The sequence below is a fragment of the Syngnathus acus genome, chromosome 20, assembly GCF_901709675.1.
Source record: "Syngnathus acus chromosome 20, fSynAcu1.2, whole genome shotgun sequence".
Taxonomy (NCBI): Eukaryota; Metazoa; Chordata; class Actinopteri; order Syngnathiformes; family Syngnathidae; genus Syngnathus; species Syngnathus acus.
In genome coordinates, this window is record NC_051104.1 from 2,016,844 (window position 1) to 2,041,805 (window position 24,962).

General features: G+C 49.1%; 3 protein-coding genes across 8 annotated transcripts; 2 read left to right on the forward strand and 1 right to left on the reverse strand.

Annotated features, from left to right (window-relative positions):
• Positions 1-49: 49 nt before the first annotated feature.
• galnt11 (UDP-N-acetyl-alpha-D-galactosamine:polypeptide N-acetylgalactosaminyltransferase 11 (GalNAc-T11)) lies at positions 50-4,033 on the reverse strand. Of its 2 annotated transcripts, none has more exons than XM_037279994.1 (11): positions 3,868-4,033; positions 2,514-2,883; positions 2,283-2,449; positions 1,991-2,116; positions 1,675-1,924; positions 1,461-1,578; positions 1,223-1,375; positions 829-1,035; positions 652-756; positions 437-574; positions 50-337 (listed from the first exon to the last, which is right to left on the reverse strand). In XM_037279994.1, the coding sequence occupies exons 2-11, from the start codon at positions 2,846-2,848 to the stop codon at positions 197-199; spliced, it is 1,740 nt and encodes a 579-aa protein (XP_037135889.1). In that variant the 5' UTR covers positions 2,849-2,883; positions 3,868-4,033; the 3' UTR covers positions 50-196. The 2 variants fall into 2 exon arrangements, with proteins under 2 accessions (XP_037135889.1, XP_037135888.1); XM_037279993.1 differs by having other exon boundaries at positions 2,514-2,886.
• A 272-nt stretch (positions 4,034-4,305) lies between these two features.
• nfx1 (nuclear transcription factor, X-box binding 1) lies at positions 4,306-11,390 on the forward strand. The gene is made up of 23 exons (XM_037279987.1): positions 4,306-4,599; positions 5,246-5,944; positions 6,195-6,356; positions 6,824-6,901; positions 6,982-7,087; positions 7,180-7,251; positions 7,333-7,472; positions 7,612-7,711; positions 7,789-8,006; positions 8,318-8,415; positions 8,499-8,529; positions 8,615-8,697; positions 8,949-9,057; positions 9,194-9,313; positions 9,508-9,587; positions 9,658-9,891; positions 9,954-10,027; positions 10,093-10,194; positions 10,267-10,404; positions 10,465-10,531; positions 10,620-10,765; positions 10,887-10,991; positions 11,068-11,390. The coding sequence occupies exons 1-23, from the start codon at positions 4,581-4,583 to the stop codon at positions 11,141-11,143; spliced, it is 3,057 nt and encodes a 1,018-aa protein (XP_037135882.1). The 5' UTR covers positions 4,306-4,580; the 3' UTR covers positions 11,144-11,390.
• A 981-nt stretch (positions 11,391-12,371) lies between these two features.
• Positions 12,372-23,172, forward strand: smarcd3b (SWI/SNF related, matrix associated, actin dependent regulator of chromatin, subfamily d, member 3b). 5 transcript variants are annotated; one of them, XM_037279997.1, is made up of 14 exons: positions 12,372-12,698; positions 18,182-18,384; positions 19,489-19,578; positions 20,356-20,398; positions 20,589-20,711; positions 20,789-20,914; positions 21,014-21,109; positions 21,370-21,471; positions 21,691-21,852; positions 21,972-22,069; positions 22,181-22,316; positions 22,385-22,507; positions 22,592-22,693; positions 22,810-23,172. In XM_037279997.1, the coding sequence occupies exons 1-14, from the start codon at positions 12,687-12,689 to the stop codon at positions 22,861-22,863; spliced, it is 1,470 nt and encodes a 489-aa protein (XP_037135892.1). In that variant the 5' UTR covers positions 12,372-12,686; the 3' UTR covers positions 22,864-23,172. The 5 variants fall into 5 exon arrangements, with proteins under 5 accessions (XP_037135892.1, XP_037135891.1, XP_037135895.1 ...); XM_037279996.1 differs by lacking the exon at positions 12,372-12,698 and adding an exon at positions 15,665-16,048 and having other exon boundaries at positions 20,792-20,914; XM_037279995.1 differs by lacking the exon at positions 12,372-12,698 and adding an exon at positions 15,667-16,048.
• The last annotated feature ends 1,790 nt before the right edge of the window (positions 23,173-24,962 follow it).

The following is a 24,962-nucleotide window of genomic DNA, read 5'->3' on the forward strand; positions in this document are numbered from 1 at the left end:
ACATGTGCAGGACTGAAGACATCACAACAGATTTGAGTCGATCACAGCGAAGGAATAAACTTGATGATTTATTTACAAGAGCGTTTCCATGCCAAGTCCATAACCGTTTCGGGATTTAAAAACCAAAATCAAATGGAAGAACAATCACGTCATTTTAAAAACTGATTGGATTGTCATTGATTGGATTGTGGTTAGGTCAAGCTCTGCCCTCCTCCAGCTGCCACTGCTGCGGCAGCGAAGCGTCGCATATCGCCATGGCAACGTGACCTTTAATGCCGGATGGCTGGGCGGCGGACAGACACTGACCAACAGACACCTGGTACACACGCGCAGACTTCTGTGGGAACACACACACACACATAGCAAGTGTTAGCTTTAGCCGGCGGGAACAAGAAAGTACCACATCCAGAAAAAGACCTATCAGGGGATGTCTCACCCCAAGGCTCCACTGTTGCGACCCCCCTGAGCCGTGACACTTCATAAGTCTGGGCGGGTCAGCAGTTCGAACCTCCGACATGTCCAGGCACAGCAGGCCAGACAGGATGAGCTGACCTTCGTCGTCGTACGTCCACTCCTGTGCGCACGCACCCACATCAACACGTCCAGCCCCGCCATCATGTAATGTTTCCACGGAGGCGGTGTACAAATTACCTGTTCAGGGTCACCGGGGTCACAGGGTCTGAGCACCACGGTGTCGCCCTTGTGACTGACTCGTGTCTGCGCGACCAAACAGCGTCCGCTGGCTACGTTGTGCAGCTGAGACGGGAAGCAGCTTTTATTTTGTCGCCAGTCAAAAGGAAGGCGGCCGGGCTGGACGACAAATCTTACCCGTCCTCGGCGCAGCACCCGGGGGCGCGCCGCCTTCTTGTTGCTAAGCAACGGTGGGGCCTGCAGCTTGTTGTTGATTTCGGGATAAACGTTGTCCAGGTACCAGCTGAACGAGCGACACTGCAGACGTTTCCTCAGCGCCAAACGCTGGCTAATGTCGCCAAAGTCGCGCTCGCGCAGCTCAGGACGCAGGGACAGGAAATGCTCCTGCAAGGCAAAAGCAGCAGCATTCCTTCCTCTGATCTTCTTCCAACTTCTTCCAAGCACTCTCCACCATTCACACTGAAGCTAGGCCGTTGTGCTACTGCTGTTAGCTCTCCATGCAACATTGTCTGGTTGTTATGGTAACACCTGTAACGCCTGTGTGTGTGAGTGTGCATTTGTGTGTGTATACCTTGTAGTCATCCATCCAAACGTGAGCGAGGCGTAGGGAATTGTGGGCCATGGTGTCATGACCGCCCGGGGAGCCGTAAGGTCTCCTTTTACGGAAGATGTGACCAACGCGGGAACACGGGATGATCAGCAGCTCTCCGCCACACATCCAAATCTGAAATGAGCAGCAAAGAATCTTTAAGGAGGTCCAAAAGTGGCGGTTTAGGTGCCGTGACGGACGCAAGTGGGCCGAGCCTCACCCTGAAAGAGATCTCCAGGTTCTCGCCACCCCATATGTCCATGCCGGCGTCGTACTGGCCCAGCTCGTTGAAGTAGTCCCTGTCCATTGCAAATAGACCACCTGCCATGGTGGGAGACCTGCGGGAGGAGCCGGTCAGACGGGGTCGGATCGATGGGGCCAGGCCGATAGGCCCGGGTCGACGGGGCCAGGCCGAAAGGCCCGGGCCTCCTTACCTGATGGGTGCGATGGTGCCCCGGGGCCCGGCCAGCTGGGCGGCGGGGACGGGGTCCCACTTGAAGTGCAACCCCCAGTTGAAGCCGCCGCGGACCACCGGGGATGGCGAGTAGGCCAGCGTGTCGGCAGAAATGATGTCGATGACGGGGCAAACCACCGCGCGGCGCTGCGACCGGATGGCCGCCAACAGGGGCTGCAACCATGCCTGGTTCACCTCACAGTGACTGTCCAGGAACACCAGAACCTCACCTGAAGCACGCACAGGTTGGGTGGTGGGTCAGCTATTTGAAGGTCGCGGAAAGTCACTAGCCTCACCGGTGGCGTGCTTGGCTCCGATCATGCGCCCTCGAATGAGTCCTTCTCTCTTCTGGTTCCGTAGCAGTTTGACGTTTCGGGGCAGCTGCTGACGAACGTATCGGTCCAGGTCGTCCTTCAGCTCAGCTACAACCACAAACAACAGTAGCCATCACTTACTTAATTTCCCATTTGAGTTTTGCATTCATCATTATTTTCTTCTTTAGGTCACTCATTTGTAACGGACGGTCATCCGGAAAAGCTGCAACGGAAACGGCAGACTTCCTCAAACGAGGCAGCGGGCAGCGCTCACCGAGCTCGCTGTGGTCGTCCACCAGGATGATCTCGTGGAGGAGGTGAGCTGGCGTCCGGTCCAACACGCTTTGGACCGTCCTGGTGAGAGCGGAGATGGCCTCATTGAAGAAGCAGATGACCACGCTGGCATACGGGAGATTCTCGGGATAGGCTTCGTCAGCGCACCTGTAAACAGCAGCATGTCAATTCGGCGGTCCGGGACCACAGGCCGGAAAGACGGGCGGGCCACCTGCGGTCCCTGGTGTCGGGCAGCTGGCGGCGCGGACCGATGCGGCGCGAGATCAGTACATTGAAGGCGTGCTGACGGTAGCCGGTGTCCCGCACTTCCTGATCGGCCTGGTTGAAAATCATACCCATTTCTGGCAACAACCCGGCGGCACCCGCGTCCTCACCGACTCCCTGGCGGGCTGGCCCCTCGGCGACGGCCCGGCGGCGTGGTCCGATTGGGTTTCTGCCTAGACCCGGCTCGGCCGTCCGCGAGAAGTAAACGAGCAGGAGCAGGGCCCAGGCGGCTGACGTCACCACGCAGCCATAGCAGAAGTAGCGCAGCGGCACCAAAGCCATCGAGGCGCACGCAGCATCGCTTTATTTACATCATACTGCTTCACACACAGACACACACACACACACAAGAATGTGAATTGTCTTCAAATTTGTCTTTTTCTATGTCCGCTTTATGCCAAACTTCAAGTGGCAGTGACAAAAAAATGCGGGAAGCAAGTATGCCAGTTCTTTCATTTGAGAACTGTGCCATCTGTGCAAGGGAGCACTTTCAAAAGTACAGGTAATCTTTGAGTGTGACTAATAATAGTAAGGAAAACTTGAAAGTATGTTTTCACGGATGGATGTTTGGTCATGCACAAACAGACTATAGGGGAAGACAAAAATTGTATGTTTCGCCCTCAAATTGCACAACTTACGCATACGACGCGTCATAATGCGCGTATATGCATGGATGGTGTTTGAATGTTGTATTGCTGTTTGCGGAGCAGAAGTCACTTCATTCCACATGAAGTAGATTCATCGTTTGCACAAATGATGTTAGGGAACTCGTAAAATAGCTTGTGCGGGAAAACAAGTTGATGAACCAAAGTCCATTCATAAAATGTCCTCACTCGTCCAACAACAAAAAACTCTCAGAAGGATTTGCTTGTATACGCATTAACCAGTATGGTCATTAGAATAGTATCTTTATTTACAAATCATTTCGATTAGTGTGTAAAGAGCAATCGTTATGGTAAACTTATCAGACGCCACATGAAGAAACAAGTTAGAAAATATCCCTCTTTATCCTTAAATGAGACTGCGTAGAGTCCTCAGATGAAATTATTTTTTAGGACATCAACGGCGAGAAGTGTCTCACATTTTGGTTTTAAACGAGTTGCGGCGCACCGGCCAAATATGTACTTAACGTGTTGTCTACACATGGACAAGCTAGCAATATGTTTGTCTCATATTAAACATTCAAAGGCCGTCCGATAATGGAACCTAGCTAATGGAGCCAAACCCGATCTTTTCCCCTCGGCTTTAGCAATTTTGTTAGCTCGTATGCCACGGGGGTTGTGGTCACGTGATTCACTCACTGGCGTTCTTCAGCAGCCATCCGTCAAGGTTGTTCCTTTGAGCTATGTCCAAATTCGCAGGCTACGTCCTCCTCCGCCAGGGTCCTTCGCAGCCCTGGAAGCTCCGCCTCCGTGGACTGCATATACCGTGACGAATTTGGACAAGGGGAATAGCTCCGTACAAATTAGTAGGTAGCGTCCTTCAACGCACGGAGGGGGTGGAGAGGTGGCGTCATTTCCGGCGTGACAAGACCGCTCAGCTGTATTTGAGTGCAGTCTTTATTTCTTCAGTTCTATGTTTGACACCGTCTGACAGTTGTGTTTGCATGTTTTGAGTTCATAAATAAATATTAACAAAAGTAATAATAACGTCGCCAAGTAAACAAAGTTTCATGACGGCATTCACGTGGCTCAAAAAATTACGTCATATCGCCTAAAAACCGATCGAAAGACCGACCTTTGGAGGACGTAGCCTGTGAATTTGGACAGAGGGGTTTGTCGAGCTTCCGTTCATGCGCGCTGAACAGAAGAGCTAACGAGACTGCGAAGTGCGTGGAAAACAGGGAGAGATATTTGTTTCTTTTGGGATCACGCTTTTTAATAAACCAGTAGACTTATGAGAGAGAAAACAGACAAAGTCTTGGTTTGCTGTTGGACGTTTGTCACTTGCAGTAAACGAACATACAGCATATCAGCAACTTTTGGCTAAAGAGGGCTAATAAACAACTCGCTGAATGGCCGAAGGCTCCTCAGGTAAATTATTTGAATTTACTCTCATTTCTCTAGTTGGTCTTTTGAGAGGATTTTCTGTCAATAAATGACGAACTGCACGAACTCAAACGCTGCATGTACTTCGGTCGTTACTCTTGTTAGCTCGTTGTAGTTTAACTTTTTCACAAGATGATTTGACGTTTTTATTGGACCGACATTTTGAAGTAGTATAATAATCGTACTCCGACGTGTTGTGTGGGGTTTTACTATAACATGCTATATGCGAAGACTTGCCCACGAACTTAGAAATCCCTCCCACTGTAAGCGATCTGACTATTAACACAAAATTAATACATTGTGGAGCTTTTTTCTGGAGCGTTTTTCTCAAGGGTAAATAATCATAGAAATGGACAACTGCGTTTGAACTAATTTCAAACAACCACCTACTTCGGAAAAAAAATCTTCGTTTCATAATTTCAGCATTAACAATGACGATTTCGGTTCGCAAGAACCACCGTGACTACGGCAGTGTAGGGCTAAGTGTTAGTCAAAATGATGCAGAGTTTTTATTTTTAGAAGTGATATTTAATATCGTTATAATACCCAACTAACCTTATGTATGATCGTGTTTAATGGTTTTTTTTTTCAGTGTGAGCAGTATTTAACACTGTTACCGTTGTACTTGTAGATGCAGCGGACCTCAATCCAGAGGGCTCATCGCATTCTAAAAAGCCAAACGATTACAAGTCCAGACGTGGTCAGTCGAGATTCAGTGGTGAGCGACGCTCAAGCGCTCCCTCTCAGCAGTACGGCCGCCCTCATCGCGACTTCCAAAAGGCGGATGCTCATCGCCAACACGGGGAGGAGGGCGGCAAGAGACGAGGGCGAGGCCGACGGGAAGGAATCCGAGCTGCCAATGAGAATTTTCACACCCCGCGCTGGCAAAGACCTTTCGCTGATGACCAGCTGGACTACGGACCCGATTGGACGAACTGGCGGAGAGACGATGACTGTGGCAGTAGGAATTTGGAACAGAGGAAGTTTAAACATGAGAATCCCTGCCGAGGAGATGACCCTCATTTAAGGGAGAAGAATGGCGGCGTCAGGCGTCGGGCGCCGCATGATGAGACAGCAGAATGGGAAAGGGGCCGGCGCCCCACGGCGGCCGATCCTGACGCCCGTGGAGATCATCCCAAGAAACAGCCTGAACAGAAACGGCAACACGGACCCATCAAACCTCCCAAAGTGGCGGCGCGGGGCGAGAGGGACTCGGATCGGGCGGCCAGTCGCCGCGATGACCGCAACAGACGACACCCGAGCGACCGTCGCGAAGGCCAGTGGAGTGCGCGCAACCGCAACATGCCAGAAAGCAACGAAACCCAAACAGGTCGCCCAAACCCACCAACACGCCTTGATTATTCTTTCATTAAAATAATTCATTTTACATATCAACAAAACTTTTTTTTATAAAGCTGTAGATGAATTGTGATAATGTTAACCATGATTAATGGACTAGCATGAATTATTTGAAACCATTGTAAATCCGTATTTCAACTTTTTTTTTTTTTTTGGTGCATCTATTTGATTTGGAAATGTTGGCCTTTAAGCAGCCGTCCGGTCCTTTGCGGCTTTTTCAGGATGTCTGATCGAGCAGCTGTCGTCGGAGAAGTACGAGTGTATGGTGTGCTGCGACGTCGTCCGTCTGATGGCGCCCGTGTGGAGCTGCCACAGCTGCTTCCATGTCTTCCATCTGAATTGCATCAAGAAATGGGCGCGCTCACCAGCTTCCCAGGCAGACGGTGCGGTTTCACGAGCGACTTAACTATCAACCAACTTTAGCTGCCGTCGCAATCAACCTACTTTAGCTGCCGTCGCAACTGCTAGTTTTTCCAGGTCATCTGGGAGAAAGATGACATTTTGTTATTTAGCTCAAGATGCGAGTCGTGTTTTTCAATTTTTTCTTAAAACAATATTTTCCCAAAAAAATGGAAGATTTTTTTCCACTTATGTTAAGCAAAGAATCGAATGAATATCCCCCCATTATTTAATCTTAAACTGAATTAGAAGTCTCCTTGTGTCTGCATGGCCGGCATTACTGCCATCTGGTGGCCAGGATGGGTACTCCAGAAGGGGTAGCTTGCTGAATTAGAATGGAAGTTTGTTCTGGATTGTTTTTCACCATCAGCATGCTTTTCCCCCGCGAATAACAAGAGCAGCAGTGTTGTTTTTTTTTGCTTCCCATGACCTTTATTTTGCTCTCTTTCAGATTCCACTGAAGGTTGGCGTTGTCCCGCCTGTCAGAATGTTGCACACAAACACCCGTCCACCTACACTTGTTTCTGCGGTGAGTCTCTGATCATTCAAAGTGTCCATCTCGTGCAAAGTTTGTCTCACACAGTAAGATGGCGCCGTTTGTGCCGACAGGCAAAGTGACCAATCCTGAGTGGCAGCGCAGCGAGATCCCCCACAGCTGCGGCGACATGTGTGGGAAGAGGAGAAGCGGCGGGGACTGCAATCACCCTTGTAACATGTGAGCCACACGAAACAAACGTGCCCCGTTGTCTCTCTCCCGTGCTACGCCTAAAATTAAAAAAAATTGTCTTTATTGTTTCCTCCGTCAAGCTTATGTCATCCAGGACCTTGTCCGCAGTGTCCAGCCTTTGTGACCAGATCCTGCATCTGTGGAAAAATGAGGTAGCACACGCAGGCAGCGTCATGTGCTTTGCTACCATTCTTCCCTTGTTCATTGCCGGATTTTGTCGCCCCCTTTGGCAGTCAGCCCATGCGCTGCAGCCAGCCCTCGCTCCTCCGCTGCGGCGAGGCGTGCGGCGCCGTGCTCAACTGCGGCCGACACGCCTGTGCTCAGGTGTGCCATGGAGGATCGTGTCAGCCCTGCCAGCTGCGAGTTCGGCAAGGTGAGGCTTTGAGACCACCGCGCCTTATAATCCCCAAAATAGGGTTGACTTGAGCCCATTTAAAAAAATAACGCAAGGGACCGTTTTGACGATTAAACACCAATGTATCGCTTATATGTCGCTTGTGCGCCCACTCCAGCCTGCTACTGTGGAGTCTCCACCCGTGAGATCCCCTGTGGCACAGATGAAGACGGATTGGACGCTTCGGGAGATTTCTCCTGCCAAAAGACTTGTGGAAAGTAAGTTGGAATCTCCTTTTTTTTTTTTTTTCTTGTTTGCATTCATCCATTAAGACCACCTTGCTTTTGTCTCGCAGCATGTTAAACTGCGAAATTCATCGGTGCCAGCAGCCGTGCCACCCCGGCTCGTGCCCGCCGTGCCCTCGCTCACCCAGCGTCGTCAAGACCTGCCCTTGCGGCCAGACACCTCTGGCTAAACTGCTGGAGCTGGGCTGCTCGGACCGGAAAAGCTGCTCCGATCCAATCCCCTCCTGCGGGAAGACGTGCACCTTCCCCCTACCCTGTGGCTCCAATGGTATGACGCAAGCTATTCACTCCTACTATTATGTGGCTGCGCCAGTTGGCATGTTTTCGTCCCCAACTAGGGTCCAGCAAGGCATCCATTATCATTTTAGGCAGCAGAGGGCGCTATTACTACTAAGCTATCAATCAAGTGACTTGTATTTTTTGGGAGAGGGGGCACTGTTAAGTATTTTGACAATTATCCGCTTTGAATGAAGCAACACAAATAGCAGCGAGAAGTATTTGCCTTTTTTTTTTTACGTTGCCTTGATTTTCAAACGGTCCGCTCGGGTAGCTGATGCATCCGTCGTCCGTTTGTTTCAGACACCATCCACCAGTGTGACAAGCTGTGCCACGAGGGAGCCTGCGGGCCTTGCTCCCTGACTTCCACCATCAGATGCCGATGTGCTTCCAAGACAAAAGTGACCGAAAACGCACAGCTCCCCTGTCTTGTCTTTTTTTAATTTTGTTTTATTTTGCCAACTGAATCTGTATCCCATTTCAGGAGGTGCCGTGTGCCACGATCAAAAGCGAGGGTAAGCTCAGACTTTGCCCATCAGTCAGCTTCAGTCTGTCCTTATCTCAAGCTCAACCAAAGTCAGTCAATCTGTCGCTTTTCAGAGGAGCTGGTGTTCACCTGCGAAAAGCGCTGCAACAAAAAACGCTCCTGCGGCCGACATAAGTGCGGCGAGCTGTGCTGCGTGGTGAGTTGTCATTGGGGATTGTTTTCGTGACTTTTTTAATGTGAAAAGTTGAAGGTTGAACGCGGACTAAAAATAATCGGTTAATTCAACAGTCAAGTCAAAGTCAATATGAAGTGCCGCAACGCTGCCATCTACTGGTGTGTGTGTGCATCAGTCGAGCTTGAAATTCAAAGCGGGAACGTCATCGGCGAGAAATGAAAACATGGAGCCTTTGGGTTAGGTACACACGCTCTCATTTGCCTTTCACGCAGAGTGTGGAGCACAAGTGCCAGCTCATCTGCGGCTACAAACTCAACTGTGGCCTGCACCGCTGCCAGGAGCCTTGTCACCGTGGCAACTGTGAACCCTGCTGGCAGTCCAGTGAGTTTATCATGTTTATCTTTTCTTTTCTTTTTTTTTTCTTCCTTTTTGAGAGTCGTTGGCTAGTATTTGCTCTGAATGTAAAGCGCCACAACCTTGGACTTCTTCCTGCTTTTTCTTTTCGGCGTGATCCCAGGTTTTGACGAGCTGACGTGTCACTGCGGGGCCTCCGTGTTGTACCCACCCATCCCGTGTGGCACAAGCCCGCCCGAGTGCAAGAACCTGTGTACCAGGAGACACGAGTGTGACCATCCTGGTAAAGCATGTTACTAAACACACACACACACTTTGTGATCGTTAACACCTTCACCGTTAACTTAAAAACTCGAGATGGAATATTTGAGAGCCATCCATGCAAGGCGGGGAATTAAATGCTCCACTTTGGCCCGATTATCCACGCCAAAAAAACATCTGACCGGATATTGAGTCACGACTGTGTTGGTCTTTCAGTGTTCCACAACTGCCACAATGAGGAGAAGTGTCCCCCTTGCACCTATCTGACCGACAAGTGGTGCATGGGAAAGCACGAGGTGATGCCGCAGGATTTGCTTTTCAAGCAAATGTGGTGTATTTACGTGTGTGTTTTTTTTTTATTTGAAGCAACGCAGCAACATCCCGTGCCACCTCAGAGACATTTCCTGCGGGCTGACCTGCGGCAAAACATTGCCGTGTCAGATGCACCGCTGCAAGCGAATCTGCCACCGCGACGACTGCTCGGCAGCGGCGGGCGGATGCGGCCAGCCGTGCGCGCTCCCCCGCCCGGATTGCGCTCACGCCTGCGCCGCCCCCTGCCACACGGGCACTCCCTGCCCGCGCACCACCTGCGCCGCTAAGGTACAAAATTCCAAGGAGGAAGCCGGCCGGGGAACTGTTTCATCGTTGCGTCATGCGTCCAGGTGGCGCTGCAGTGCGATTGCGCTAGAAGGAAGGAAATGGTGTCGTGCGCCGAAGCTGCCAGTTCCCATCAGAAGTCAGTTGAATTCAGGAGCTCCGCGCGTCGTCTTCGCCGGATGTTGAAAGCTTTGCGTGTCGCAGGTACGCCGCCATCGCCGTGGCCAGCAAGCTGTCCGACATGCAACCGGGCGACTCCACGGACATGGGCCCGCTGCTAGCCAAGAAGGAGCTCAAAGAGAGCAGGTAGCAAATGACGGCAGGTGGACGGACGGGCGTCTGCCTCACCTGACTGAAACGGCCACCTTTGCCCTTCAGGCTGGAATGCGACGAGGAGTGCGCCACGCTGGAGCGGAACAAGCGCCTGGCCGAAGCCTTGCAGATTGACCCCTCCTCGGACCCCTTCCGTGCGCGCTCCCCCTCTGTGTACAGCGGCAGCCTCAAAGAGGACGCCAGGTGCGTCTCCCGTTTGACCTTTGCACTCCCGGGTCACTGCATACCATTGCTCTCTTTCAGGAAAGACTTGAAGTTTGTCTCGGGCGTCGAAGAGGCCATTAAGAATCTTGTGGAGCTTGTTTCCAAGGTGAGAAGTTCTGAACTTAAGGCACCACGGAATCCAGTTGGGACCGTAAGATGATTTTCAAATCACTTTTTTGTTTGTTGTTGTTTAGGGCAAGCAGCCAAAGAAGAGCCACTGCTTCCAGCCCATGAACAGGGAGCGCCGCCGGATCGTCCACGAGCTGGCCGAGGTCTATGCCGTAGAGAGCATCAGCTACGACAGCGAGCCCAAGCGCAACGTGGTCGTCACCGCGCTCAAGTAAGTATCAATCCCAAAGGGGGGGCATTACTAGGGTCACTGTCATTTGCTTTTAGGTAAAAATGCAATTGAAATCAGAAATGCAATGCCCTCTCCCTCGTTGTCTCCCTCTTGTTGTCAGGGGGAAGTCGCTGTGTCCAAAATGGACGCTGACCTCGTTGATTGAACGTGAGACCAGCGCCAGGGCCCCCGTGCCCATTGCTCACATCAAACAGGCCAGCAGCAGGTGGGTTCTTCTGCTTCTGTCAGCAGGTGCCATTTTGTAGCCCTCTTACAACATGTCCCCCAAATTGTCCTTGTAGAGTCTCCAGCACCACCACCTGGTCCAAGCTGGTCAAAGAAGAGCCGGTCGTTGATTATTTTGACGTGCAGGACTGAAGAAAGAACGCAAGAATGCTGTGGTAAATTTGAGCTTGCATGGATCCTGAATCAGGTCTTGAATTTTGACATACAATAGATATATAATTATCACTTTCACCACAGCTGTAACAAAACGCTTTTCAGAACATCTAAAATAACTTCACATCCCACGAAACATTAGCTATGATACAATCGAAACTGTTCTTGTTTGCAACCACTTTTCACGAAAAGGTGAAATAAAAGTTATTGTCCTCTTTTGAGAGTATTTCTGCTTGTATACTGCTCATGGTGTTTTGAAGCGGGTGGGTGGATACGAGTGGGCTGTTTGGGACATGAAAGTGGCGGTGACTCACGCACAGCTGCTTATATCATTGTGTCAACTCAACAACTGAAATACTGGAAACGCAAGACCAAAAAAAAAAATCTCATCTTTAGGTTTTCTTTTTGCTTTTGTATTTACAGTCAGGACCATACATTTTGAGGCTCAAAACACAATTTGAAATAAAACCAACAAGCTTTCATTTTGATATCCAAATGACGTCAACGGTCTTTTCAAGAGGCAGGAAAACTCAAACTGGTTTGCAGCGTGGAAGCTGTCAACAAAAGACATTAGCGAACGCCTGATTTCATACCAGGTGATGAGGTGCTGGGCCTCGACTGCAATGGAAATTAGGAAACGACTTTCCGTTCATTTCAACGTGGAAGGAAGTTTGGGGTGTTTTGGGTTACGAGCTTGGTCGTTGGAGAAATCAAACTGGAATTTCAAGGCAACACAGGATTGTAAAATGTTTTGAGAGGCCTTCCAGTGTAATGCTGTGTGCACTTCTACAACTATAAAAAAATATATGGTGTAGCTATCTGTGCAAAGGTGGAATTTCTAAACACATTTCCACTGGTGTACTTGAGAAGTATGCTGAATTGGATTATTTTTGCTTTTTTTTTTTTTTTTTTAACTGCCGCTGCCTTCCTGTGCCTCCAATTTTCTGCCCACCCTGCGTTTTTTTCTTCAATACCCCCCCTCCCCTAAAAAGAAAAAAAAAACCAGGCAGTCTCTTTGTGTCTGCTATTTGAGAATTTCAACCCCCCAAAAAAACAGTGGAGAGGTGTTGCACTGTAAGCCGACAAAAAAAAGGAAACGCAGCGAGCGAGAAAGCTGATCATTTGCCCACACTCCCTGCCTTTGCTCATTTTTCATCCCATCGCGTCGCTCTCCGGCGGCTAGTTGAAGCAAAAAAAAAAAAAAAAAAGAAAGCGACCGCGCCTGCGCTCCTCTTCGCTTCCTTTCGCCGGAGACGCTTCACCAATCCCGGCTTGTGGCGGCTCCATCCCCGGCAGGGCCAGCAGCAACAGCGGCAGCAGTGGCAACGTCCACTGATAGCCAAGTGACACGATCAAGTCTCATTCACTGGCATTTGCTGGGCTTTTTTTTTTTTTTTTTCTCTTGCAAAGCCTCGAGGAAGTTGAGGAGGAGACCTGACTGAACCGGACCGGACTGGACGACTGCACGCATCCGACACTTGGTGCTGTTGAGTCGGCCCAAAAAGCCCATCCGAGGTAGAGGATGGAGAGAAAGGTACGGAGCTGACGTTCTTGTCTTCTTGACTATTATTAGCTCACTGCGGGAGCTACATCGTGTAACCTGCTCCGTTAGAGCTTTGGGGGAGCTTTTGTTTTGCAGTGAAATGGGGATTTTTGTCAGTGTAAAATGGTGGTGTTTTGGCCTCGCTATAGCCGCATAGTGCAGGAGGCAGCGGGGGGGTGTCGGTGGGGGGGGGGTTAGACGAGTTCGTTGTGTCTGCATCATCAGGCGCCTAACTCGCAGCTTCCGAGCCTCACCAGACAGCAGCTTGTTAACCTTGACTGCCGATGAGGAAACGAGACACTTGAGCCTGGTGTGGAAGGAGGAAGGGGCTGCTTGCCTGCTGACTGCTGGGCCTGCTGGTTCCGCCTGCTCACCGTGCTCCATCCTATTTATCCCCCCCCCCATCTTGACAAAAAGTTTCACTCGAGTGAGTTTTTTGAATGGCACCAGATACTCTCTGGTCACTTTAGTTGGCACTTGCAACACTTTTGCTTATGTTGTTTCAACCGCTTTCATACCTTGAGTGATTATTCTTTGGGTTTCCAAGAGTGATGTTTGGTGAATTTTAATACCTACGTGGATTTCTTTGCTGGACACAAAAATACACTTACCATTTTTAATTAGGGTTATATTTGTTAAATGTACAGTTGGACTAAATGTCATGGAGAAGTGAAAATGAAACATTTCCAAACACAATGCCACAATTTGTTTAAATATTGCTACTCTGTTTTAGATCAGCAGTGCATGCTGTTTTATTTTGGGATATTGAATAGAATATACAGAATTCTATTTTCATAATCAGAGCATACAGAAGGCTTGGCTTGGCTTAGTGTAGTTTCAAATGTTCAATTCTTTCATTTACAAACACGAGACCTTTGAGATTTTAGCTTTTACAAAGATGGTGTTTGCTTTGACACTCCATTACTGCCATTTGATGGGATTTGGAATGTGCTGAGGTTCCCCCCCTTGAGCTCCTGAGTTTGTCCTCCTGGAGCGTTAAAGCGGGCTTTTTTTTGTTTGCCAAGTAGTAGGTCGGTCATCGCCCCACTCGTCTCTGTATGTCTTACTTTCAGGCCTAAATGGACAATGGCGGTACTTCCCTCTTAAGCGGCGGAGGAGTGCCAACCTGCTCAATGGCAGTTTGTTGCCATGGAAACAAAACGGCTTCTGGGGAAAAAAACTCTAAACGTGATTGGTTTCCACTCACTTTAGTGTTGAAAGAAATATTCCATGCTCCACTGGAGGTCACTAAAAGTTCAAATTAAGCTGGTAGCTTGACTGATGGGTTTAATTCCTTTGGAGAGCAAGCTCCTGACTAAACGTACTTGCATCTCCAATCAATTTCATCGTTTGAAATGCTGTCAAACCCAAACCTGGCTGTCGTCACATTGGCTACTGTAGTTTTAAGCTGTTGCTATGGCGACAGCAACCCGGAAATGCCCTGGAGCAGGCTTTACATGCTTTGTCTGGCACACAAAAAAATACTTAACATTCCTCTTGATCCAAGTGGTCCACTTTTTGTATTGTGCTCACGATCTTGGCCGTTGTAGGAGCTGCTTTGGGTTTTTTTTTTTTCCTCCCCCGTTTGGGGTTTTCAGCCTTTCGACGGCAGCCCAGGAGTTTCTTTTGTACGTGTGACAAAGACACCTCCAAGTGGGATGCCGGGGCAAATCTCCCCTTTTTTTTTTTTAAACCAATTGAAGTGTTTAGAAAAGCTTCCAAGTGGTGACAGAAGAATGTTTGGAAGATGAAGCCAAGGAAAACATTTCTCCTCATCATTCAACTCCCACTTCGATGATTCTTAACACGTTGGGTGTTATGTGCGTTATGCAAAGTGTTCATGCAACCATTGCTTTACTGCTTGCGCCCCCTCTTGGCCATCCAATAACATAGGCCCCGCCCCCTTCTCCACCCCCAGTAGCACCCCCTCGTCTTTCCCACACTGGGACATTAGCATTTTTTTCCTCCTGAGGTAGTCAGTGAGGGTCCGGCAAGGGGTGACTCTACGTACGACTGGGGCTTGGGGGGAAGAGGGGGGGGGGGGTGTTCTCTCTTTTGCATGGTCCACTTGACCTAATGATTCGTCTGGGTGCGTTCACTTATTCAACTTGTGTAAAAAATATTTTCCAATCCACATTTGTCCACGATTCAAACCTTTCCAATGACGAACTATTTCCCACATCCCACAAATTCACCATTTTCTGTCCAAGTCCCACATTTAACATGTCATTCCTTTTTTGAACACGTCATTCTGCATCATCCCGCATTTCAGAGCAGCGTAGTCGAAGCGGCGTGAATTGTCCGGCCACGTGGGAGACGCAACACGCTTGGCAATTCTTTTTCAAATCCACCAAACTGCAGTTGCCAATTGTGTCCACCAGGGGGCGCACAGAGGCCCGTTTACATGACGTCGTGGAATTGTCTGGTACTCGGGATTTGACACCTGAGCTTAACGCATTTGTGGAGGCTAAAAGATGGCAGGTTTGACCAGCAAAGGAAGGCCACCTCTTTAAAAATGTTGTCGTGCGCCCTAAAAAATTATTAATGCATTAAGCTACATTATGCTTGCGTTCACATTTCACTTTTTTTTTCAAAAATAAAAAAGGTTGAGGTTAAGCGGTTTGGATGATTGTACGTTTGACATCTTTTCTCCGAGCAACAAAAGGAGCCCTGCCTCTTTAATTTCAAACACCTCTCTTTTTTTTTGTGCGCTGGCGACCTCCGACTCGGTCACCCCATCATTGGAGCACTTCCCAAAGTGTCCCTTATCTCCCCCCCTCCTCACTTTTTCCTCGCTGTACGCGCGCGCGTTTGTGTGCGCGCGCCACATGCCTTCTTATCTTACCAGCGGAATGCAACGCAACAGCTGCGCAGGAGGGGCAGGCGGTGGGCTGGCTGAAACCCCCCTGGTTGGCCCCCGCAGCAGCAGCAGCAGCACCAGCAGCAGAACCCTCCCTCCCTCTTCTCTCCTTCTCTCTCTCTCTCTCTCCCTCTCTCTGTCTCCCTCCTCGCGTGAGCGACATTCCTAGCTGGTGAAAGGCAAGTTAAAAGTGAAGCGGACACACAAGCGAGGGAAGGAGGGAGGTGGAAGGAGGAGGAGGAGGTGGAGGAGGAGGAGGAGAGCACAAAGAGAAGGAAAGTGGAGCAGGGGAGGGGAACGGGAAGCTGGCTGACGGCGGCGGCGACGGCGGGCAGACAAAAGAAGGAGAAGGCGAAGGAGACGCGGAGGGAGCGCATACGAGGCGGAGGGGGGAGCGCAGCAAATGGCCACGGAGGAGACGGCGGGGGGAGCCAGGAAAGCCACCAAGAGCAAACTGTTTGAGTTCCTGGTCCATGGAGTGGTGAGTCGCGCGCTCGCTCGTCATTGAAAGGGGGAGGGGGGTGGGCCTGAAGGTTATTTCCGGCCCTCCCTCCCGGACAGAACCAGCGTCGCGCTCGCCTCGACCAGGGATGGAGGACGCCGTCATCACCGTGTTTTGGGCGCAAGCACGCTTTGCACACGAGAATGGGGCGGGGTGGGTTGGGGTGGGTTTGGGGGCAGCGGACGTCTGCGGCGTAGAACAATTGCTTCATTCATGTGAGAGATGTCAGGTCGCAAAGACGCTCAGGAGGTTACCGCGACTGTTCGCGAGCAATAGAGGTTGTTTCAGGGGGGGTTGACTTTGGTCTAGGATGCGTGTGCGTGTGTTTGTGCGCGCGCAGGAAAGTTGCAGCGTGCTGCCCGCCACTCAGTCGTATTGCTCATCTTGCACAGTTTGGCTGTCATCTACTTCCACAGTTTCTCCAGTCAAAGTCGCATTTTTCATTCAATACCCCACCCCAAAATAAACATTTGTGGTGAGTTTTTAATTTAAAACCATTTGCTCTTCTAGCTGGATGCTAGAACACAATGCAAAACACCATAGATAGGCTCACAAAAGTAGCTTTGCTGTCATGATCATAAACTTATGTGTGTTTGGACACACAAGCGCTAACACAATCAACGTGATCATTGCAAAATGCTTACATATCTTCTTTATCCTCTGCAAAGAGCAAGCACTGTTATTGCAGGTGAGTGGGATGTCTTATGACACAAGCGGAATATAATAAGTGAGAGTGCTGTTTGGCTCATTTGGAAGTACGATTGTTGTCAGAAGTCAGTCAGGACGGACTTTGTTGCAGCTCGCCATGATGGCGTGCGGCGACCGTCCGTCCGTCTGGAGACGGGATGACGCATAGCCTCGTTAGACCCAGGCTGATTGATGAGCGCCACGCGTGCGTCCTCCCTACACGCCAATTAACCTTGATGAGGAGGCCGGAATCACCAATGCCCCCCAACCCCCCCTGTTGGCCAGAAAGCTTTTAGGAGGGAAAAAAGTCCTGTGGAAGAGCGTGAGTGTTTATTTTGCCGCTTGTGGCGAGGCCTGCTTGTTTCCAGTCTCCTCATGGAAGAAAGCCGCTCTCACATGTATTTTACAGCACTACCTTTGGCAAATGTGAGGACTTTTTTTTTTTTTCATAATTATTTTTAAATTGCAAACTCTCGCTTTAGCTTATTTTTTGTGAATTTATGGGATTATTTTTATCAAGGTGCTTTTTTTTTGGCCATACATGAATGTTTCTGTCCTATAGGTTAATGAGGCTTATGTCAAAAGATGGCCTCCTCAAGACCGACCATATGTTGTTTTATCCTCTTCGGCTTCCTCGCTGACCCCCGCGCATCCCCCCACCCGCCAAACAAGAGTGACAGCAGCGCCTGTTCATCCTTCTGATCACCGCAGCTTGAGCTTCAAAACACGCACACACGTCTTTTGTCTACGCTTTTTAATCTTCAAGCCGTTTGACTTGTCACTGACGCCATTTTTAGTCACGTTTGGTTGTATTTTTGGCACTTTCCCTTTTTAGTCGTCTTTGATTTTTTTCCCCACGTGACTTGGTCGATCGTCTAAAAAATCACATCGCTTTTTTGAAGTTGACAAACAGGACAAAAAAAAAAAAACATCCGGGCCGAGATCCAAAATGTCACATCGCATGCTTGAACTACCAACAACTGTCATTTTCTCAACACTGTAGGTCAGCAAAGTGTAGAGTGAGCATGTGAGCTCTCGGTGGCCCCGCCTACTGGCCAGAGGAAGTGGCGGGTGGGGCGGGGCGGGCACCAGGCGGGACGCAGCTGTTGGCGTGCGAGTGACAGGCGCAGGTGAACGTGGGCCATTTGTTCCCGGGCGTCAATAGCCCCTCCCCTTTTTTGGAGGGGGTTAGACGCCCAAAAGCAAAATTGTGTGGCCTCCAAATGCAACAAGCAAAGCTACGAGTATTAATTATGCCTTTCGCTAGTCTGTATGAAAGCGTTTCTTAATTATGAACTTTTTAGTGTTTTGCATCTGCCAAAAAAAAAAAAAACTGTGGCGTGTGTTTGAGAGCCTTTGAGTCGTAAGTCAGAGTCAGAGCAAAGAAGGCTTGGCTTAACGATGTGCGCCACGTGTCGTCCGCAGCGTCCCGGCATGCCGTCCGGGGCGAGGATGCCCCACCAGGGAGCGCCGATGGGCCCGCCCGGCCCGCCGTACGGAGGCAACCCGGCGGCGCGTCCCGGGCTGCCCTCGCCGGTGATGGAGGCCGGCCGCAAGAGGCCCGCCCCGTCCCAACAGGTCCAACAGCAGCAACAACAGCAGCAGGCCGTCCAGAACCGGGCCAGGAAGTGAGTCCAAAACTAAATGAGTCAAATCACAATCCCAGAAAAAAATGCAAACACGGATGATTTGGATCACTCACACACCGGATAAAGCTAAATCCAATGATTCATTTGAATGGGAAGACTGACTGAAACACCACGACTCGGAAAATCTGGTTCAGTGACCCGACCCGAGTAAGTCGACTTACGGGAAACACGGCAGACTGAAATTTTATGATTCATGAGCTCAAGTTCCGATGGACTCGCCGCACTCTCGTTTTCATTCACTGACAGATTCAGCAGAAACATTGCCGACTCGAATGATTCCTTTGAATCTGACTGAGTCAAGTCGGACAACTCACCAGACAAACACACGAGGAACTCCGATGCTTTGGTTCACTGAGTCGAGTCAGCGGACTCGGGCGATTCAGGTGACCCTGTACGTTCAAATGCTTTGGGTCACAGACTCATTGGAAACTCAGCAGACTGGCTTGGTCATCTTCTTCTTTTTAGATGGATGGATGAGCCGTCCATCCTTCTGTCTTTCTGTCCTTTGCTCCAACCACTTGAGCTGTCGGCCATCTTGAGGCCTCTTGACTTAAGTCATTTAGAGAGTTTCATTTTGATTAAAGTGGTGCTTTGCCGCCATCCTTTTGCTCCTGGTGACACAAAGCAATGTTCAAGTGAATCAAGGACGTTCATTGCAGGCATCTTGCTGTCAAGGAAGTGTGTTGAAGTGAATTGAGGACTTTCATTAAAGATTAAAGATTAAGATTAAAGTCCCAATGATCGTCACACACACACCTGGGTGTGGTGAAATTTGTCCTCTGCATTTAACCCATCCCCGTGTGATTTTAATCCATCCCCTGGGGGAGAGGGGAGCAGTGAGCAGCAGCGGTGCCGCGCTCGGGAATCAGTTGGTGATCTAACCCCCCAATTCCAACCCTTAATGCTGAGTGCCAAGCAGGGAGGCAATGGCTCATTGAGAGAAATAGAAAACCTCCTTTTATGCTCAAAAGTAGGCAACTTTGAAATTCCTTTTTTGTTGTTGTTCTCGAATTGGTGTTGGGATTACGGAGGGGAGGCGGCCAGGCCCGTTTTTTTTTATCTAACGGCTTGACCGCTCCCCAGGAAGCCGCTGGGATTCCCGGGAGGCGGCGACATGGCGGCCAGGCCCGTGGACATGCGAGAGCCCCAATCTGACCCCACGCTCGGATCCAAGTAGGAGCCTTGAAAGATGCCCTCTTGCCCGCTCACTGCATGCCCCCTTTTCCTCCTCCCGGGAGCCCTTCTTCCTCAACCCCACGCCCCCAAACGCCAGCACCAGCACCCCCTTCCCCTCCTAAACCGTGCATGCTTTGGACTTGGAGCATGGCATGGTGGCAAAGGTTCTCAAGTCAAAGCCAACTCTGCTCTTTGGAGATGACACTAACCTGACAGTTTGCATGAATTCAACGCCATCATCGGCAATAAAATAAATAAATAGTTGCCCCCTAAAATGAGTTCATACTAATATTTTAACTTTTATTCTGAATAATAAATATTGGTATCGTCAACTCTTTGACATTCCTTACGATCATCGAATCACTTCATGCACTCGAGTAAGCTCAAGCCACATTTTAATTATTTTTGTCATGTTCAAATTAAAATGTGTTTATTTAGTTTTCATTCATTTTACTCAATGAATAAGATGTTCAAATGATCAATTTATTCCTTTCTGAATGTTGAAATGTTAAGGTTGATTAGTAACAACAAAATGTCTGATTTGGAGCATCCCTATACGCGTGTGCCATGTTTTGCAAACGTCGACGTTCGCCCACATGCCGAGGCCGGCCGGGCTTGTCTGGCCAGGTGGAGCGCGCCTGCATCGATTTGGCGCACGCGCAGCTGCGCCGCTGGATGCGGCCCAGCATTTCAGCAGATGGCCCGGCCGCTCGCCTTTCCGTCACCATAGTAACGTGCTCCCCTTTTTCCTCCTCTTTCTCTCCCTCTCTCCAGTGCAAAGAGGAGGAAAATGGCAGACAAGATTCTCCCGCAAAGGGTAAGGCTACCTTGTCCTTTTTTGTCCCTTACTGTTCAGTCACGGAGACGTTTTGGGTGCGAAAGACGCGTCGACCGAGTTTCCTATTGATGCTTTGAAGCCACGGATATCGCCCTGGCAACAGATGTTTTGAAATAATGGGCGCCGTCGGCTGCTTGCGTGAAGACGTTTTTGCGATCCCCCTCTTCAGATCCGTGAGCTGGTTCCCGAGTCCCAGGCCTACATGGACCTACTGGCCTTCGAGCGCAAGCTGGACCAGACCATCATGCGCAAGCGCGTCGACATCCAGGAGGCTCTCAAAAGGCCCATGAAGGTAAGAGCGGCCGGCCCGACTTCGGCTGGCCACGGCGCCGTTAACAGCGCCTCCTGTGTGGTGTTCACGGCTGTCAGCAGCAGAAGCGTAAACTGAGGCTGTACATCTCCAATACCTTCAACCCGGCGCGTCCCGACGCCGACGACTCGGACGGCAGCATCGCGTCGTGGGAGCTGCGGGTGGAGGGGAAGCTGCTGGACGACGTGAGTGAGCCTGCAAAAGCAAAAACACATCTGCATGCGCTGGCTCCACACCTCTTGTGAAAAAGTCCGAATATTCACGGTTGTGTTTTTGTTCTTTAGCCGGGCAAGCAGAAGAAGAAGTTCTCTTCATTTTTTAAGAGTCTGGTGATCGAACTGGACAAAGACCTCTACGGACCCGACAACCACCTGGTAGAGGTTCGTTAGCAACGCCGACTTAAAAAACGTTCCGTTTGACTTTTCTTTTTTATCGGCTGCTCTTTATATAAAGTGTGTTTTAAAAATGTGTAAAATTTTGATTAAAAAAAAAACGTTCAGAAGACTATTCTTTTCAAGCACTTCCAGGCTTTTGTCATTTGCGATATTTCAATGTACTTGTTGACTTGGCTTGCATGTAATGATCTTAAGTGCCACAAGAGGGAGCCCAAGAAAAACACACTTCTTTGGTGTTTTTCCAGTGGCACCGCACAGCCACCACGCAGGAGACGGACGGCTTCCAGGTCAAGCGGCCAGGTGACGTCAGCGTTCGCTGCACGCTGCTGCTGATGCTCGACTACCAGGTGAGGAGGAGCTCATGGAAGTTTAAGTTCTGCACACATAGGCAATATTTTGGCCTCTTAGTGTCAAGGAAATGCCCAGAGGAGCTTAATTTAGACCAAAAAAATGTTGCTTCCATCTTGTGGTGTCTTGCGAGTCTCGGTAAAGCTTTTAGCTTATTGAAGTGTCGAGTGTGCACGTTGAAGCCCTTGCCAGGGTCTCAGGCTTCTCTGTCCGCTCAGCCCCCTCAGTTCAAACTGGACCCCCGTTTAGCGCGCCTGCTGGGCATCCACACGCAGACGCGCTCGTGCATCATCCAGGCGCTGTGGCAGTACGTCAAAACCAACAAGCTGCAGGACTCGCACGACAAGGAGTACATCAACTGCGACAAGTACTTCCAGCAGGTACCTGGCACGCGCCACACCCATCGCAGAATCGGATCCCGGCGTGCTAGCTTTAAGCTAGTCACGTTCTTGACAATGGTCTTTTGGTTTTGGGATAAACATTCTTCGTGTGACTTTAGATCTTTGACTGCCCACGGCTCAAGTTCTCCGAGATCCCCCAGCGCCTCACCAGCCTCCTGCTACCCCCCGACCCCATCGTCATCAACCACGTCATCAGGTGGGCGCCTGTAGACTGCCTAAGCAGTTTCCCTGCGGAACTCCACACAGGGTTAAAAAAAAAAAAAAAGACGGCTCCACGTGTAAGATGACGTGCTTGTGTTTTTCGCAGCGTGGACCCCAACGACCAGAAAAAGACAGCTTGCTACGACATCGACGTGGAGGTGGAGGACCCGCTGAAGAGCCAGATGAGCAGCTTCCTGCTGTCCACCGCCAACCAGCAGGAAATCGCCGCGCTGGACAATAAGGTGAGGGATGGGCGGACGCCGCTGTCAGCGAAGTGACAGCCCTACTAAATTTTGTTTCCCGTTTGAAGATCCACGAGACCATCGAGTCCATCAACCAGCTGAAGATCCAGAGGGACTTCATGCTGAGCTTCTCACGGGACCCCAAAGGCTACATCCAGGACTGGCTCAAGTCCCAGAGCCGAGACCTCAAGGTTACTCTTTGGACTGTTTCCGCTTGCGTGTTTCTGCTGATGGCGGCACTCATCGGGTGGCTCTTGTCTTGTGTCGCGCGTCAGCTGATGACTGACGTGGTGGGGAACCCCGAGGAGGAGCGTCGCGCGGCCTTCTACCACCAGCCCTGGTCCCAGGAAGCCGTCAGCCGATACTTCTACTGTAAGGTCAGTAAAAGATGTTTCAACTGTTTGTATTTTTCTTGTTTCTACGGTGAGCGAAGCTCCTCCTCCAAAGATGACGCTTTGCGCTATTGCTAACTGTGCGTGTTGACTACTGGCAGATCCAGCAGAGGAGGCAGGAGCTGGAGCAGGCCTTGGCGGTCCGTAACACCTAAACAAAATGTTTGTCGGCATTGTTCTCGTCGAGACAAGACGTCCGCCAAGGTCAGAACATTAGGTACACCAGCACTGAATCAAACTGAGTGGCTAATATTTTGTCCCAATGTCATGTAGCTAAATAACCAAAATATTAGGAACACCTCTCGGGCCTGATGCATCGTCATTGTGTGTTGTGTTTGCAACGGTACCTAATGAAGTGGCCGTGTGCGTATTTTGCCACATATGCATTGATTGTTCAAAACAACGACAAAAAGGTGGAACTCTGTGCAGTCGTTTTCCACGACTGAGAGCAAAGGTAAAAAAAAAAAAAAAAAGCAAGGACACTGAGTTTTTTTTTTTTTTTCTTTTTCAATACTCCAACTCATCACATGAAGAAAAGGGAAACATTTTAAAATCGGGAGCTTTTGCGCCTGTTCTTGAAATATAAGGGTACAAAGTCGTTAAAAATTAATGAATTCATTCTCATGTTGTCATGTGGCACGTTTTCACATTCGAAATGTTTCAAAGTTTCACTTCCACATTCAGCAAAACAAAATCAAGCCGCTTTTTTTTTTTTTTTTACACAATATGATATGGAGGAGCAGCCTTGTTAACGTAGCTTATGACTTCGATTTGGAAGACACGCACAAAAAAGGGTTAGCGAGGAATTCATTGCTCGGCTTTGTTTGACTGAACGTGGAAGTCAAAACGCAGCACGTTAAAACATGAAAGTGATGCGGTTATAACGTGATAATTTATCACATCTTGAAGTCAGAGTTAGTGTTTCCTAATGTGAAATGTATTACGTTAAAACGTGAAATTTACCACGAGGTATTGAACTTTTTTTTCCCCCCCTTAGTGTGGCAGCAACGCTGTGCGTGTGTGAGTGTGTGCATGTGTAAATGTGTGTGGGTGTGTGTTTGTTCTTCATCCCACCAGCAAAGCAGCTATCACACTCAAACTTGATTGTTTTTTTTTTTACTTCCAAAACTAATCAGAAAACTTCCAAAGCGTCACGTTTAAGTGTTTTTGTGGGAGTGGTGAAGTCACACCCACGTCAGTGTTATGCAAATCAGTTGAAGTATTGACCCCCCTAACCCGTTACCAAAGTGTCATCGCTCAAGCAGACATTGATGAAATGGGATAGATTTTTTTTGTTTTTTTTACTATTTCCAATGCGAATAGGTGAAAAGCTAGCCGGTATGCTAACATGTAGCAAAGGTGCGAGGGAGGCTCGACAAGGGTTTCAAGTCAGCTGAAGTGAGCTTAGTCACGCTTTAGCGCTCCTATCAAGTTTGTGCTTGCTGCTTACAAGTCAAAGCAAAAAAAAAAAATAAAATCACAAGATCACTAATCTCAAACTCACAAGTCGACTCCCTCGTATCTCTAGGCACCGTTGTATTTCCAATGAGATCATGCTAACAGTCAATGTGTAGCAAGATAGTTATTTTGATAGTTAGGAGATGGGAATGGAAATATGTTGACTTTGACTCTGAGGACTTTGAAAGATGTCAAATGCGCTGTTTTTAAAGAAGGATGACGCTTGTCTCGTGTGATTTTGTTTTTGCGTCTCACGAAGGTTTGGTGTTGGAACAGGGCTGATGTTCCTTTTTTTTTTTTTGCACTGTGCTGTAAATTGTACACCTCCTCTTCCTTCTCAAATTCATTGTAATTCACACTTGCCGGACTCACGTCTTCACCTCGGCCGATGCACGCTTCCGTCCAGAAAAACACAAGCTGTAAATATACATTCATGCATACGGTCTGTTCGGCTGCCATGTAGGTCAGTCAAATTGTGCCAAGGGCCATGTTAAGAAAAAAAAAAAAAAAGGACAATTAGACTGCAAGACTAAAGGCATGTTTTTTTTTTTTTTTGAATGAAGTTGTATTTTTCCAGAAGAAAGATGTAACACTACTAGAAAAAAATGAAAATATTTTTTTTAGTTAATAGTTAATATGTAACACTACTAGAAAAAATAAGAATCGTTTTTTTAAGTTAATATTACAGGACAATGTCTTCAGTAGTAAAAGTCATGTTTTACAACTTGGTTTTCTCGGGAAAAAACATGACTTTTAATTTTAGAAATATTATACGATTGCAAATTCTTATCCTGGA